The 14,570-nt window shown below is 35.2% G+C and overlaps 2 protein-coding genes across 3 annotated transcripts; one reads left to right on the top strand and one right to left on the bottom strand.

The window, feature by feature from the left end:
• Window positions 1-2,363: 2,363 nt before the first annotated feature.
• LOC128674969 (uncharacterized) lies at window positions 2,364-4,520 on the bottom strand. Its single transcript, XM_053754001.2, has one exon. The coding sequence runs from the start codon at window positions 4,513-4,515 to the stop codon at window positions 3,286-3,288; it is 1,230 nt and encodes a 409-aa protein (XP_053609976.1). The 5' UTR covers window positions 4,516-4,520; the 3' UTR covers window positions 2,364-3,285.
• A 2,104-nt stretch (window positions 4,521-6,624) lies between these two features.
• On the top strand, window positions 6,625-13,990 carry LOC128674929 (tRNA endonuclease ANKZF1-like). Of its 2 annotated transcripts, none has more exons than XM_053753936.2 (11): window positions 6,625-6,888; window positions 8,001-8,210; window positions 8,605-8,765; window positions 9,118-9,396; window positions 9,787-10,009; window positions 10,768-10,900; window positions 11,448-11,757; window positions 12,093-12,253; window positions 12,799-12,940; window positions 13,285-13,437; window positions 13,766-13,990. In XM_053753936.2, exons 1-11 carry the CDS (start codon window positions 6,765-6,767, stop codon window positions 13,904-13,906), a joined length of 2,037 nt encoding a protein of 678 aa, XP_053609911.1. In that variant the 5' UTR covers window positions 6,625-6,764; the 3' UTR covers window positions 13,907-13,990. The 2 variants fall into 2 exon arrangements, with proteins under 2 accessions (XP_053609911.1, XP_053609912.1); XM_053753937.2 differs by having other exon boundaries at window positions 6,629-6,884.
• Window positions 13,991-14,570: the final 580 nt, after the last annotated feature.

Below are 14,570 nucleotides of genomic sequence, written 5' to 3'. Positions count from 1 at the left end.
ATCTTATTAGCAACAACATGTAATGCAGGCCACCGATCGGAGATTACAGCCGTTTGAGAGATAGGAAATTAGGAATACAAAATTATAAAGATAGAAGGACCCATATCCATATTAATATTATAAATGCAAAAGTCTCTCCGTCTATACCGCTTTCGCGACTAAACCACGAGACCAATTTTATGAAATTTAGTAAGAATGCACCTAGTTAAAGAACTCCGTTCAAACATATGCGTTTTTTTTTTCAAAAATCAACCTTGATATCATTGTTATGGTGGTGAAAGTTTGTATGAAAATCACATCTGTTCCAAAGCGGGCGAAGTCGCGGGTAAAAGCTAGTTAAATATCTATTTAACTAACCACATATCTATGTGGTTCTTATTTTTAGCTTTTTACAAATTGTATGTAAGTAACCTTAAATGATTTCTTACATTTAGGTATATTTATAGAAAATACCAGCATGATGCCTATCTACCTTGATAGACTACAGTGTTATAATAAGTACCTATTTTGTACCCACAACATAATATATTATTTCGATTTACTATTGGAAAAAAGTTATTTTTAAGAATTTCACCTAGCTTTATGTTTATGATTTCATTAGCTAAAAATATATAAAAGTTAAAAGCTGAACGTCAATGTTATCAAAAAAATCGTCTTTACTTGACAGTGACAGATGACAGTAACAGTTGATTTCATGATTTTGACAATTTTATGGATTTAGTGAGTACTTACTTCGTTACGGAGCCCTGGGTGTTTTTCTGAACTCCAAAATGTGGATGTCTGGTGTTCATCACTTAGACTATGTAGTAAAAAAAGCAGAAAAGGGAAAATGGCCAAGTCGATCTATTTATCTAAAACGTAAAATATTTTTAATATTGATTGATAATAACTTAAGTGATAACATATAACAGAAGGTCCTTTAAGTAGGGAGCTTCGCAGCTTTGTTTTTTTGCAGGTTTTTATTATATACCTACACTTATATTTTAGGTTACACACTGAACAGTGTTTTAATATTGATATTAATGTACATAACTAGTACATTTAATTTGGGGGCACGGGAATGCCCCCGCCAAGACAAGCCAAGCGAAGCGCAAGAGCACTACCTACCTATTCTTGAAACGTTTCGTCGTATTTTTGAACCCTCGTAACTTTGGTTTGGATAATGCCAGATAGTTAAAATTTTCAAGATATAATACCATGAGTACATTAATTAAACATGCAAAGTTTGAATATTGTAGCTAGTATACTTTAGATTTTATAGATGTCCAAAAACCCATAATTTCGTCACTGACTCACTGATAATCAAAATTGTTAGGGTACTTCCTGAAGTCTTAGAAAGCTGAAATTTGGTATTAAGTACGTTTGGTATTATTGTTTGGTAAGTTAATATTAGTACAGAGACAACAAAAAATTAAAAAACCCAACCTAACCTGACCCATCCCCTTGGTATAGAGGTGGAAGTTTGTATAAAACTAGAACTATTTCTTGTGCTAGTTATCTTAAAATTAGTAATAATACTTCTTGTAACAAATAAATAATACGTGTGTGGTAATTATTCAAAAATCATCCCCTGATTCCTTAAAAAAGAAGGTGAAAGATTATACAGTAATAGTAACGACGGCTGTTGCTACAAGGTCAATAAAGAAATTTAAAAAAATAAAGAAAACAACACAAAAATTGTGGGACTAAATAAATACAACACTAAAGCATTTGGTTGCATAGGTTTTACCATCTTACAAAAATAAATGAAATCCCACCAAAAACATTTTCATATAAAAGTGTTGCTAAGACGAGTCTAGTTTGCTTCACTAACTCTACGCTTTAGTCAAAATGTATGAAAAAGTGGTCAGATCTTGATAAATGCGCCCTACCTTTACCATACTCTACATTCTAGTTAAAACGTGTGGTTTGGCCATTTTGCTACCGTCACGTAGATTTCATAGGCATTCGTTATCTTATTTCTGAATCAAATCATTTTTATTTGCTTAAATAGGGTAGGTTAATACAATATCCACATGATGGTTTAGAACAAGCCTATTTAGCCGTTGTCAACAGCATGCAAATATTAATAATGGCATATTTAAAAAACTATGACATCAGATTAAATTTAGATAAAATGTCACTTACAAACCTACATGTATATTAATTAATGTAATTGCAATCCAAAAAATCTTTGATTGTGTAAAAACATTTATCAAGAAGCCATTTATTTGTCTTTTAAAATGATTTAATGGCAATTCGCGTATGAATTTTGGAATCTTGTTGAATATTTTTATAACCATAACATAACATTTTTTTGAGTTATTCCCGTTCGCCACCCCCAGTATTGCCCCCTTCCGGTGGCGACTGGGAATTATTCTAAAAAAATATCCCAGTCGCCACCTCCGGGGGCAAGCGGGATTGTTGGTAGTAAAAATCCCAGTGGCCACCCCTAAATATAGTTAACATAAAAACTAGGTATGCTACCTATTATCTTTATTTTTTTTTTGAAATGACAAAGAATGTTAATTTTATTAAATTTCTGATTAAAAAATAGAAGTACGTAGGGTTAATCAAACGAGAGAGTTACAATATTTATAAATTGGTAGAAAATTAAACAAACATTATTTTTTTGTATTTTTATTTTCAAAATCAACTATTTTAAACACAAATCCAAAATCACAGATAATTAGGTACTTTCAATAGAATATAAAATATTTCTTAAAATATACTTGAAAAAACAATTCTCCGCCTTCTTAAATCTACATTTTCATTTCCAAAATCAACAAGTTTTATACAAATTCTAAATAATCACATCAACAAGTCAACAATCATTTCTATAGGAAAAAAAAAGTATTATTAGAAAATATACAAAACAAATAAAGTATTACTCTGCCCTAATAAAAAAATATTTTTAACAAAATTAAAAGTATGCACTAAGCATAATGAGTATTTTCAAATAATCACAGACATAACGAGACTCTACCCTACCCTAATCAGTATTAGAAAAAATCACAGATGCGTCCTCTCAATTAAATTCGTCATTAATGTACTCGTATCACAGAGTATTTACAGTAATTGGGTTTTATATGTAAAAAAAAAACTTAGAACTAGATATTTTGCTACTTTAAAAAAAATACTTAGGTAATTTGTTATGACTGGCACAAATCAACATCATTATTTAGGTACCCATAATTGACTACGTTATTCATTGATCGTCATCAAGTAATGAATAATTTGTTTAATTTACCATACCTCTTATGCTTTTTTTTACCTTTTTTTATTTATTTTCATTGCCAAGAAGCCTTAATGCCTTACAGTTTCTAAAAAATGACCTACTGATATATTGCCATGTAACAGCTCTAACTGACTTTCCAAAATAAATTGATCAGTAAGGACATTATTTTTCTTTCTTTTTTTAAAAGGTGTCATTTTGGTTTTATTAATGTTATCACAAACACTGAAATATGCAGAATCTTTAACCAATACATTTAATAAATGAATAATATTAGGGTTCTTTTTTCCAATTTCTTGGTTTAATTTGTGATTCCAAGCTTCCAAGAAGTTAGTGGTCCTATGCTGCTCTCCGTAAGCACACCAAATTGGTATAAATTCTTCCTTCAGCCATTGTTCTTCAAAGTATTTTCTGAATTTTTTTAAATCCTCCTCTTGTGTACTGTAGCGAGTAATATACTTCCAGCCGTTCGAAATTTCGTGTGCAGGCAATAACGGTAGAACTGCACTTAGTGCAACCTCTCTTATTTTCTTCACATCTTTTGATTTTGTAATTTGAAGTTTACGGGCCTTCTCCCAAACCGCTTTATTATAGTGATAATAGCATCCTTTTGTGTTAACTTGCGGAAATAAATTCTTTATAGCAGTCATTGGCGCTTTTTCGAAGTCAGTTTTGTATTTAACCGGATTCCAGCCGGGGATTTGAGCTTTTATCATGGAAAACAGAATGAAGTACGATTTCACGTTTCTTTCACTCATAAGAGCGTAAACAATAGGCATTAAATTCGTACTATTTGATGTACTTCCCATATCTGCATGTATAACATATAGCTGCGAAAAAGGTTTCGGACAACTTTTAAAAGTTCCGTCACTGTAAAAATCAGTCGCTTTGCAAATTGAAAGTTTAGCTTTTTCTGTGCAGAAAATTAGAATTCGGCTGTCACCATCAGCATAATCAGCTAGTAAAAAAATTGTGAATTGGTTCGGGACTTCAACGTTTCTTACTAGCTGCGGCTGTAGACACTGTACTCCAGCTTGTACATTCCTAAATCTGTACAAGGATGATTTCACGCTATTGAATGTTGGTATCTTGCACACCAAATCTAATCCGCTGTTTTCTAATGTTGCAATCATATTATTATAAGACTGAGGAACTGCCGGGTAATTCCCTTTGATAATTTCTTGTTTGCAGGAATAAAGCCGCTCATCAATTTCATTTTTTAGGAAATCTGGAGTACATAAATGCGGCGTTTCATTTACGATATTATTATTCTGCGAAGAAAAAAAGATTTTATTAAACATTTAATTTCATTATTAAATAAGAGTATAGGAATCAGGGTACGAAATTATAATCGATCCAGTAGTTTCGGATCCTATTCGTTACAAAAAATCTCTTTATAATACAAAGCAAAAGATATTGCTTACGATTAATAGGCATACAAGTAGAAAAACTTACACGAATCTTTATAACTCCTTTGCATTTCTTTTTTCGCTGGCTGCATTCCCACACACTTAGTCCACTTGGGTATTTTTTTTTCACATAATATTGGTGGCCACCGTGAAGCAAAACAACACCATGTTTTCTTTTAATATAAATTAATGACACTTCACCCGAGGTAGTACACGATGTACTTGACCCTGACATGGTTAGGAATGCACTAATAATGATAAGATTAGAAATGCCACAACGCATTGCCAGCCGATACTTGTTTTACATTTTAGATCTAAATGCATTGTACTTAAAGTTTAGTTTTGCAAGAATCACTCATAAAACCATCCCCATCAAGCCCAATAAAAAGCTGTTTTGTGTTTTTAAAGATTTATGACCTTCTGTCTATTGTGTCTGTTTTGGCTTTTCGGCATGTTTGTTATAGGTAAAACAAAGCACACGGCCTATTTTATGGTTTATTCCGAGACGTGAAATGTAAACAAAGGACATCGGCATCTTCAATTGAGCTACTAGAGTTTAAGTAGCAAAACAAAAGGATTAGTAATCCTTTCTCACGATAGTTTTGGCTTTTCGGCGCTCGTGTCATCGGCGGGTCGCCGCTGCGCAAGGCGCTCGCGCCGCTTCCTATTTTATGGTTTTAAAGACGTGAAATATTAACAAAGGACATCGGCATGAAGATAAAGCACAATAGATTATTAGTACATATTTTGTTACGTTATCCCAAAAAATAAAATGACGACCAGCCTGAGTAATTAGTATGCCAATTGATTTCATACAAAATTATATTTTACGGCTATTTCAGGAAAAATATTATAGTGAACCGTACCTATTGCCTAAATTTCAATGCATATATATCTAGATACATAAAGGTACCTAACTAAACAATTCATTTACTTTAAACATTCTGTGACGTCGGTAATTATTTTAAAATCATTCCAAAAAATATAAAGATATAGCATTTATTTTAACTATTATTAGGGGTGGCCACTGGGATTTTTACTGACCAACATTCCCGTTTGCCACCCGGAGGTGGCGACTGGGATATTTTTTTAGAATAATTCCCAGTCGCCACAGGAGGGGGCAATACTGGGGGTGGCGAACGGGAATAACTCCATTTTTTTTGATATAATGTTGAGTGGGTAATTGGATAATACAGTTTAGTTGGATCTCTAGATAAATACCTTCTGTTCTCATTAGCTTTCCTGAACAGTATTGGGTGTCTTTTTGCAAATATTCCTGCTTCTAATATGTATAAAGATGTAAGCGTTAGTATACTTAATTTTTTAAACAATGCAGAGTAACATGTATAGACGATGTACTACAAGCACGATGCTTTCTTTTAGCGTTATCATCCTTCTTCAGTGACCCCTTAATAAAATAAAAATACTTATATAATTAATATTTCATTTATTTTCTGTTTTTTTAATTTTTTATGTTTATTATAATATTTTTGCACCCAAATGCAAATCTAGTGCAAATTAGAAATATATTTCGAAAATTCACACAACACAGCAAAATACCAATAAAAAGCGTCTTTATCGCACAAATAGTCCTGAATTCTAGATAATTAACACAAAAACGGAGGAACAGATTCCTCAACTCGAACTTTGAAGTGAAAATATCTAAAATAGGTACCAGTAGCACACGAGATAATCGAAAAACACGGCGCCGGCGGTGCCAGCGGTAGATTTTCGTATGGTAAACAAGTTTTTAAAGTTTTAAAATTTTCATGTAATGTTGCCACTTGTCAGACGTTTGAAAGAATAAAAAAATTATTAATAAAAAAACGAAACCCCATTTATTATAATTTAGGATGTTTTGTACGTATTAATTTGTATTATTTATTCCAACAAATATAATTTTTGGTAAATAGCTGGCAATGCATAAAAGTTTTAAAGTTAGGAAATACAGATGGCGCCTGTTTCTATGTCGAATGACAGTCACCGAAGAAGTGTCACCCCCCTGATGTCGGTCTGTCGAATGACAGGCACCGAAGAAGTGTCACCACCTGTGGTTGCTGAATAATTTAAATAATTATTACATACCTTTAATAAAACCCTTTTTTGCTTAAATACCATTTGGATTATAATAGTTACCAACAATGTCTTTTAAACCAGAAACAGTGAAGCCAAAACACGTGAAAATTTTCGAATTGGACCACTTCGAAAAGTTGCTGAAGGGTATCAAAGTTGCTACATGCATGCTTACAGAGTCTCACCAGGTTGGTAAGTACTTCTTGTTGTTATTTATCCATAAAACTAAAAGAGACATTGTAAATAAAAATCCAGGCGATCCTGACGGATTCAGCACTCGGTAGCAATCATTGGATCATTAGATAGTAAATAGTTTTTCACAGAGGTTAGCCTTGTGAATATCTGAATATGAATATATACATAGGCATGTCTACCGAGTTTAGAATTCCGTTGTACTACTTAAGCATTTGATGTGTATTGTTGTGATATTGATGAAAACAAATATTGCACCATATTATGTGTGTGTATATATAATTATTGTGAAATTATCTGTACAACTCGTATGAATCAACTGTGCACTCCGCTGGAGTTCGCTCTCGCTCTCGCTCCCACGAGGTGTACAGTTAATTTGTATGGGTTGTAATAATTTCATTGTATAATGAATAATTTGATAGCTAATTTATAAAAATAAACATATGTAAAAGTATGGTTGCTTTGTAAAAGCTATTTCCTTTCCCAGTTATTTACATTCAGGTAATTGTGCTTTAATATTTGATTCTCCCGAAAAAAATTGCGAGCGAGGTCTAACATTCAACTCGGGCAAAAACATATTTTTTGTATGTATGTTTGTTTGTAACGTGGTAATTTTCGAACCGTTGGTCTGATTTTGATGAAATTTAAAAGATATGTAGGATATGCCAATAGAATTTTTGGGGCATCAAAATTGCTTCAGTCGTTTTTGAAATATTCATAATTTTGAAAAAAAATATTGTATTTGCATGGTCTAAGTTTGCAGTGAACAACTAGTTAAACTAAATTATATTTTATTTAAATTAAAATTTTACTCTCTGTCTGTGACTCTCACACTAGGTTGATACAGAGGTTTTTTTTTCCATTGTCACACTAACTGGTCATACCAGTTAGTGTGACAATGGAAAAAAAAACTTGATATTACATAATGACTAATGATATTGTGGCTTCATACTAAGTTTTCATTAATGTGACACAGAAAATTAATTTTTTTCACTGTCACATTACTAGTCTACGAGCTAAACAAGCCTCATATTATGCCAACTGTTAATAATTTAAAAGACGTGGATATTCTCATTCATATTATTAAAAACGAATCATTTTAAAACTTTCAGTTGACGAGCAAAGTGTAATTCGTCGCTTGAGTGCATTGACCTTGAACGGTCTAGCTGATGGCAACTGTTGCTCGTGTTGTGGTGTCGGACCGTTCGAGACCAGGGCTCAGCAGACTGCCCACTATAAACATCATTGGCACAACCATAATCTGAAGAGGAAGCTGTTTGGGAAAATACCCATTACTTTAGGCCAATTCAATTCTAGACACGGTGAGAACCATTCCTATTTTATTACTTTGTCACTGAATTGATACTTTTATACATATTTATGTAAGAATTATTTGCTCAACTCTTTCAATGATTTTTTAAACCTTCCTTTACCACAGTAGAATTAACAAGGAGACTTGTTTCAGTTAGAATTAGTTTTTGCTTGTGGTTTTTCCTGTGTGATTTTCCCACATGAACAGCACTGTTTGGTACAAAAAGGAGGCTTTGTGTACCAAACAGTGCTGTTCTTAAGCTTAAGTCCTTCACCCTAAATATACAGATACGAAATATATATAAAATAGAAAATTATTTGTATCTATATTATAGAAAATTTATTGAGTGTATATAAAAGGATAAAAGTATATTATTTTTAATTGAATAAATTTTGTTTCACCAGATGACTCAAGTGTCTCTGAGTCAGATTCAGAATCAGAGGAGCCTAGTAAGAATCCAGAGAGTGATCTGTTTGCAGCAGCCACCAGGCATTGCAAGGCTTTCTTCACAAACCAGAAGGGTCAAGTGTTCTGCATATACAGATGTATATTGCATCACAGAAAGGTATATCCAAAATATTATTTTTTTACAAAAATAATTATGATTGAGATTAGAAAGTACCATGTGAATATATATTTTTTAATATTATGGCTTTTATAAGCAGATATGATTAAAGAAATCATTTCAGACCTGTTTGGTATATTTATTGGATATTTCGACAATGTAAGTTATTTACTATGTACTAACTATGGACTTAATGCTCAAAGCAGTATTGTAACATAAATCAATACTCCTCTACTATTATGAGATGGAAGATTTGTATTTTGTCTGTTTTATTATGAAATAATTTTTTAAATAAATCTAAACTACCAGCTTTCCGACATTCACGTACTTTTACTGGAAAAAAATCTTCCAGGAAGAGTTGTCAACGGATGGTGAAGGTCATGCTTGGGTGGACCGATGCCAACGTCTCATATTGCCCGGTTACCAACGCTGGGCTGTGGTCATGGTGTCCGGAGGACACTTCGCCGGCGCAGTATTCTCTGGCGCTGTCCCCGTAGTCCACAAGACCTTCCATTCGTACGTCACCAGAAGGGGACAGGGACAAGCCCAAGGGACCAGGGATAACCACGGCAGCGCCCCTAAATCAGCTGGCGCGAGCCTCAGAAGATATAACCAGTTGCAATTTGTGGAGGTTAGTAATTTAAGTTTTCACTCTTATTCTTCCCGAAATTGACTGGCGTCTGTCAAAAAAAGTTTTTTCAGCAATAAGTTACTCTACCTAGGTTGTATATATTTTTTACATATTCTTAATATACTACATTTTACAAGTAATATGATAATAAAAGTACCCTATGTGTTATAAGGTTATAATCTACCCGTGTATCTAATTTAATAACAAATGGTCCAGTTTTGCATTCATACACAAAACGTAAGAACTAATGAATGGAATTTGATGCGGTTTCAGTTATGATCTAACTTAAAATCTCATACAGGTATCATCGCGATACATTGTGCGGGCTAGTAAAAGTTAGTTTACAATATTAGTAGGATAGGATGAAAGCAACAGAGTACACCTCGACAGCACGTGCAAGACATAATGTCGTCGTGGTCGGCGGACCTGGCCGGCTGTGCGCTGGTGCTGTACCGCGCGGTGGGCGCGCACAACCTCAGCGCACTGTTCGGCCGCGGCGCGCCGCTGGCCCGCGACGACGCCCGGCTGCGGCCGCTGCCGTTCCCCACGAAGAAGCCCACCTTCAAGGAGGTGAGGAGGGTGCACGAGACCGTTGCCAGTGTTGAAGTTTACGGTGAGATTTTTAAATTGTTAAAACTTTTGCTCGCTGCGTCGCCCGCATTTAATTGACATGATTTTCATACAAATTTTCACCCCTCATTATAGTCGATTGGGGGTTGATTTTTGAAAAAAAATAGCCTATGTTTCACCGGGGTTCTTTTACTACTAGCTGCGCCCTGGGGAAAGGATGAAAGTGCCCTATATGTGTAGGTTGTATCCAGATTGTATTCTACCTGTGTACCAAATTTCATAATATTCCAGTACATTTTGCGTGAAAGAGTAACAAACATATATGTAATGTACACAAACGGGAAAAACATCCACACAAACGTCGCATTTATTATATTAGTAAGACATAACTTGGGCGCAATCATAAGACGAATTTATGCTTAGTATATGCCTCTGATTTTTCCCAAACAGTTGGCCATATTACTGTTCGGTTTCCGACTTTTTGGGTAGACACTGGGCAAGACATATACCCATCATGGGCACATACTGTTCCCAAAGCCATCTCTGGACGCGACGACTTCGTCGCTTAATAATAGATTTATTTCATCGAATGCTTTTCACTGCCCAACTAGCAACGCAACAAACATATTTCATTTCATTGCTCTTTTGTGAAAAGTAAGTGGATAAAATATTTAAATTTTTATTACTTTTAAATATAATCCGAAAACTACAATAGACAGACTTAACGATAACCATGTCTAACTGTAACCTTTGGGTTATACAGAGAATGCTATATTTTAAAATTAAACATACATTTTTTAGATACCATGGAGTTGTTCCAAAAAGCGCTGATAGCGTCCACGGCTAAAAGCACGACCAAAGCGGTGTCTTCTGACACCAGCATTGAGAAGAAGAAAAGCACACCAAGTAAACCCGTGGACAGGGCTAAGTCCAGGTGATAATATATTTATGCCTACAAAGCTATGTAATATTAATAGCGACCCGAACCGGCATAGTAATTTCTGTAAAAAAAAATTGCGATACGCGGGGCTCACGCAAACGAATGGGGAAGTCCTATGTCACTCTCCAATTATCTCCGTACCAAAAATATTTTGAATCCAACGCTTCACTTCGACGTAAAAGAAAGTCAAACAAACAGTTTTGCACTTAATAATATTGTAAATATGGATTACTAGCTCTTACCCGCGGCTTTGCCCGCGTGAATATCTGCGAAAGTGGAACAGACGATTTTCATACAGACTTTCACCCCCCATTATAGTCATTTGGGGGTTGATTTTTGGAAAAGTAGTATATGTTGGAACGGCGTCTTTAACTACATGTATACCAAATTTCATCCAAATTGGTCCAGCGGTTTAGACATGAAACAGACAGGCAGACAGACAGACTTTCGCATTTATAATATTAGTATGGATTTTTGAATACAATTTCTCATTTGACGGGTTAGGTTAGTCAATTTTTTTTTCATAGATATTTATTTCCAGAGAGCGTACGCCCCGAGAATTGCCCGCGCAAACGATGTCCAGCGAGGACGAGGGTCCCTGCTACATAGACTCCGAGACGCCAGAGAATTGGATCAAAACGCTCTCGGAACAGAGCAAAACGGGGGTCATCACGAATTCAAGGAAAGATCTTCTGAATGACTGTAACGTCCCATGTCCCATCAGCTCGGAGAGTGAGGGCGAAGTGGAGAAGAAGGAAGTGAAGAAGAAAAAGAAGAAAAAATCGGAGAAAACTGAAGATAAACCAGCGAAGAAGCCACAGGCGCCAAAGATTCCGCTGAACGTTAAAAAGGTAAACTTATTGTTATATTAGGCTGTATACAGTATCTGATAGTTGAAACGACACATCGGATTTTTTTTCGAAATTGTATTTTTTTATTACTTTCGAAATTGTATAATATAACACGTTTCACATTTTTTGCAGTAAGGAAAAACCAGTAATGTAAAGTCGACAGCACATGAACGTATCGAAACTACACTCACAAATGACGTAATTTTTCATAGAAATGATAATGTTGACGTGAAAGAGCCTGTGAAGGTCCAATTTCTGAATTTTTGATTTTTAACATATTTTTTGAGGATTTCATCTAAGTCAGTAAGTTTTTGTATATGCTCTTTTTTCTCCAGATGTGGAAACTAATATCAGGTGACGAATGCACATCGCTGGAGACAATATTTGAGGAGTTCGAGGTGAGCGAGCTGGAAGCTGCGTGCAACGCTCAGGACCCGGCCGATGGCAACACTGCGCTGCACAAGGCCGCCATTGCTGCTAAACCCGACATTGTCACGTGAGCTCCTTTATGGCATACTAGCTGCGCTTCAAAGCTTCCCTCCCATGGGAATTCGGAATAAAATGTACCCTATGTGTTATTCCAGTTTATATTCTACACCAAATTTCATAACAAATCTGTCTAGTAGATTTTGCGTGAAAAAGGAACAAATATACACACATACCTCTTCTTATAATATTATGGCATATGCCATGCTTGTAGTGTTTCCTTGTGTCCGGCCGATTTCGGCCATGGCGACGACTTCGACTCCTAGACGTTACTCTGACGGTAGTAAATTTTTACGGCAAAACTCCACTGAGATAACATAATTATATATTATGGTAACTGGTTGGTCCTTTCGTTGGTCACTTTTAGTATCACCAGCGTTTCTCTGAACGAATAAACGCTCCCATTGAGAGAGGTTATAGTTATAAATAAAAAAATAGTGACGTGTTGTACCTATATCCTAAGTTCAATAAAGATATATTAGACATATTAAAGATAACACTCAAATTAAAAAATAAAAAAGAATGTTGAATGTTATCGGCTATATTTTCCTCCAGGCAACTGCTGACGGCGGGAGGCGACCCCTGCATAAAGAACCACGAACTAAAGACGCCGTACGCGGCCACGCCCCACGCCGACACCCGGGCCGCCTTCAGGCTGTTCCAGGGGCAATTCCCGGAGAAATATAACTATGCCAAGGTGATATGCTGTCTCACTCTATATTTTATTTATTTATTAACTGCACCCAGTGTTTATCTTTCGTTAGAATTATTTAAACATTGTAATATTTTTTAAGTTGATCCAAACTGGGATATATGGAAAGGGAGGGGAGGGTTTTGCCCAAAAGTGGGACATGTTTTAGGTATTAAACAAATATATAACAAACACGCGTGTGTCTTGAGATTTTATCTAATCTGTTCTTAAAACTGTTGACTGAAAGTGCAGTGACCAAAAATATTTTTTTGTTCATATGTTTGACACCTGGCGTGTTTGATGACTTTACAATCCGACCAATAATAACATTGAGTTTTTTTTATATACAGTCCCAGATCCCCGGGCCCATAACCCCCGAGCTGTTGGAACAGGAGAGAGAGAAGAAGGCGCAGCAGAAGCGCGCGAAGCGACAGCGCGACAAGGAGAAGCAAGTGGAGAAGATCAAAACAAACAAGTTTTTACAACTCACTGATGCTGAGAAGGTATGTACATTTTTATGCAAATCCTCGTTTATTTTTTTAAACCGTTTAATCCCATAACCAACATATTGAAATCTGTCTCTTTGCGTGTTACATTCTGAGCTGTAAGGCTACGAAGCTTGAGGTCAGCGTAAAAATAAATCCTAGGATTTTGATGATTCAGCCCTGATTCTTTGAAGTAATCGAGGAAAAGTTTTGACAGTCGTCTGACGTCAATGCTCTTTGAAAAAAAAGGACGTCAATTTTTTGAAGCGGACCCCGGTCTTTCGGTCACAGCCAATATATGATACATATTATTTCTTTGGCATTTATCGATGCTTTAATTTTGTAGGTAAAAGTGAACGACACGAGGTGTTTCCTGTGTGGCGCCAACCTACCGAAGGCCGCGTTCGAATACAACCTTTACAAGTTCTGCAGTATCGCCTGTCTGCAAAACCACAGGAACCTACGCCCGTTGAAAATGAGCGCGTAGCATTGTCTGTGATCCTCTGCTCAAAGCATAATGGACTGTTGTGAATTGTGAATATATTGAACGAATACATTATTTGTTAAACAATTTGGGTGTTTATGATTTTTTATCCCTGTTATAGTTATTTCAACGTATTTATTTTTCCCAAAAAAGATTGTGGAAATAAATGGACACTTTACAGGCCGCACAAGCCACCTACAGACTAATATTTTTTTGTAATCAAAAGAACGACGTAGGTAATAAATTTTCCTAGCTACGATTATGATGTCAAGATTAGTTTAACCTTTCAATTCGGTATTAATTGTCGGAAATATAATTTCGAAATGCAGCACGTCCACTAGAAATCTAGGAACATAATTTAATTCCTGCTATAGAGTAGTTACACTTACATCATTTTCTTGCATTTTCGCGATAAGTTCACCTCTTCTTTTACCAGATCAGTTACAATTTTCGAATTGTAATTAAGCTAGTTAAAGTGTAACCAGTATAATAGATTTTAACGACGATAAATGAATACATTTTAAAAGTATCCCTATGACTCAATATTTTTTGTGAACTTCTGTCTACTATGGCTACTATTTCTCAACTCAACTGTATGCATTTTATGATGGCGTAAAAAAAATTCAGTAGCAAAATACGTGATTCCTACAATCATGTCTGCATACCT

Source organism: Plodia interpunctella, chromosome 13 (assembly GCF_027563975.2).
Source record: "Plodia interpunctella isolate USDA-ARS_2022_Savannah chromosome 13, ilPloInte3.2, whole genome shotgun sequence".
NCBI lineage: Eukaryota > Metazoa > Arthropoda > Insecta > Lepidoptera > Pyralidae > Plodia > Plodia interpunctella.
The sequence above is the reverse complement of the archived record's forward strand: the minus strand, read 5'-3'. Positions and strand labels throughout refer to the sequence as shown.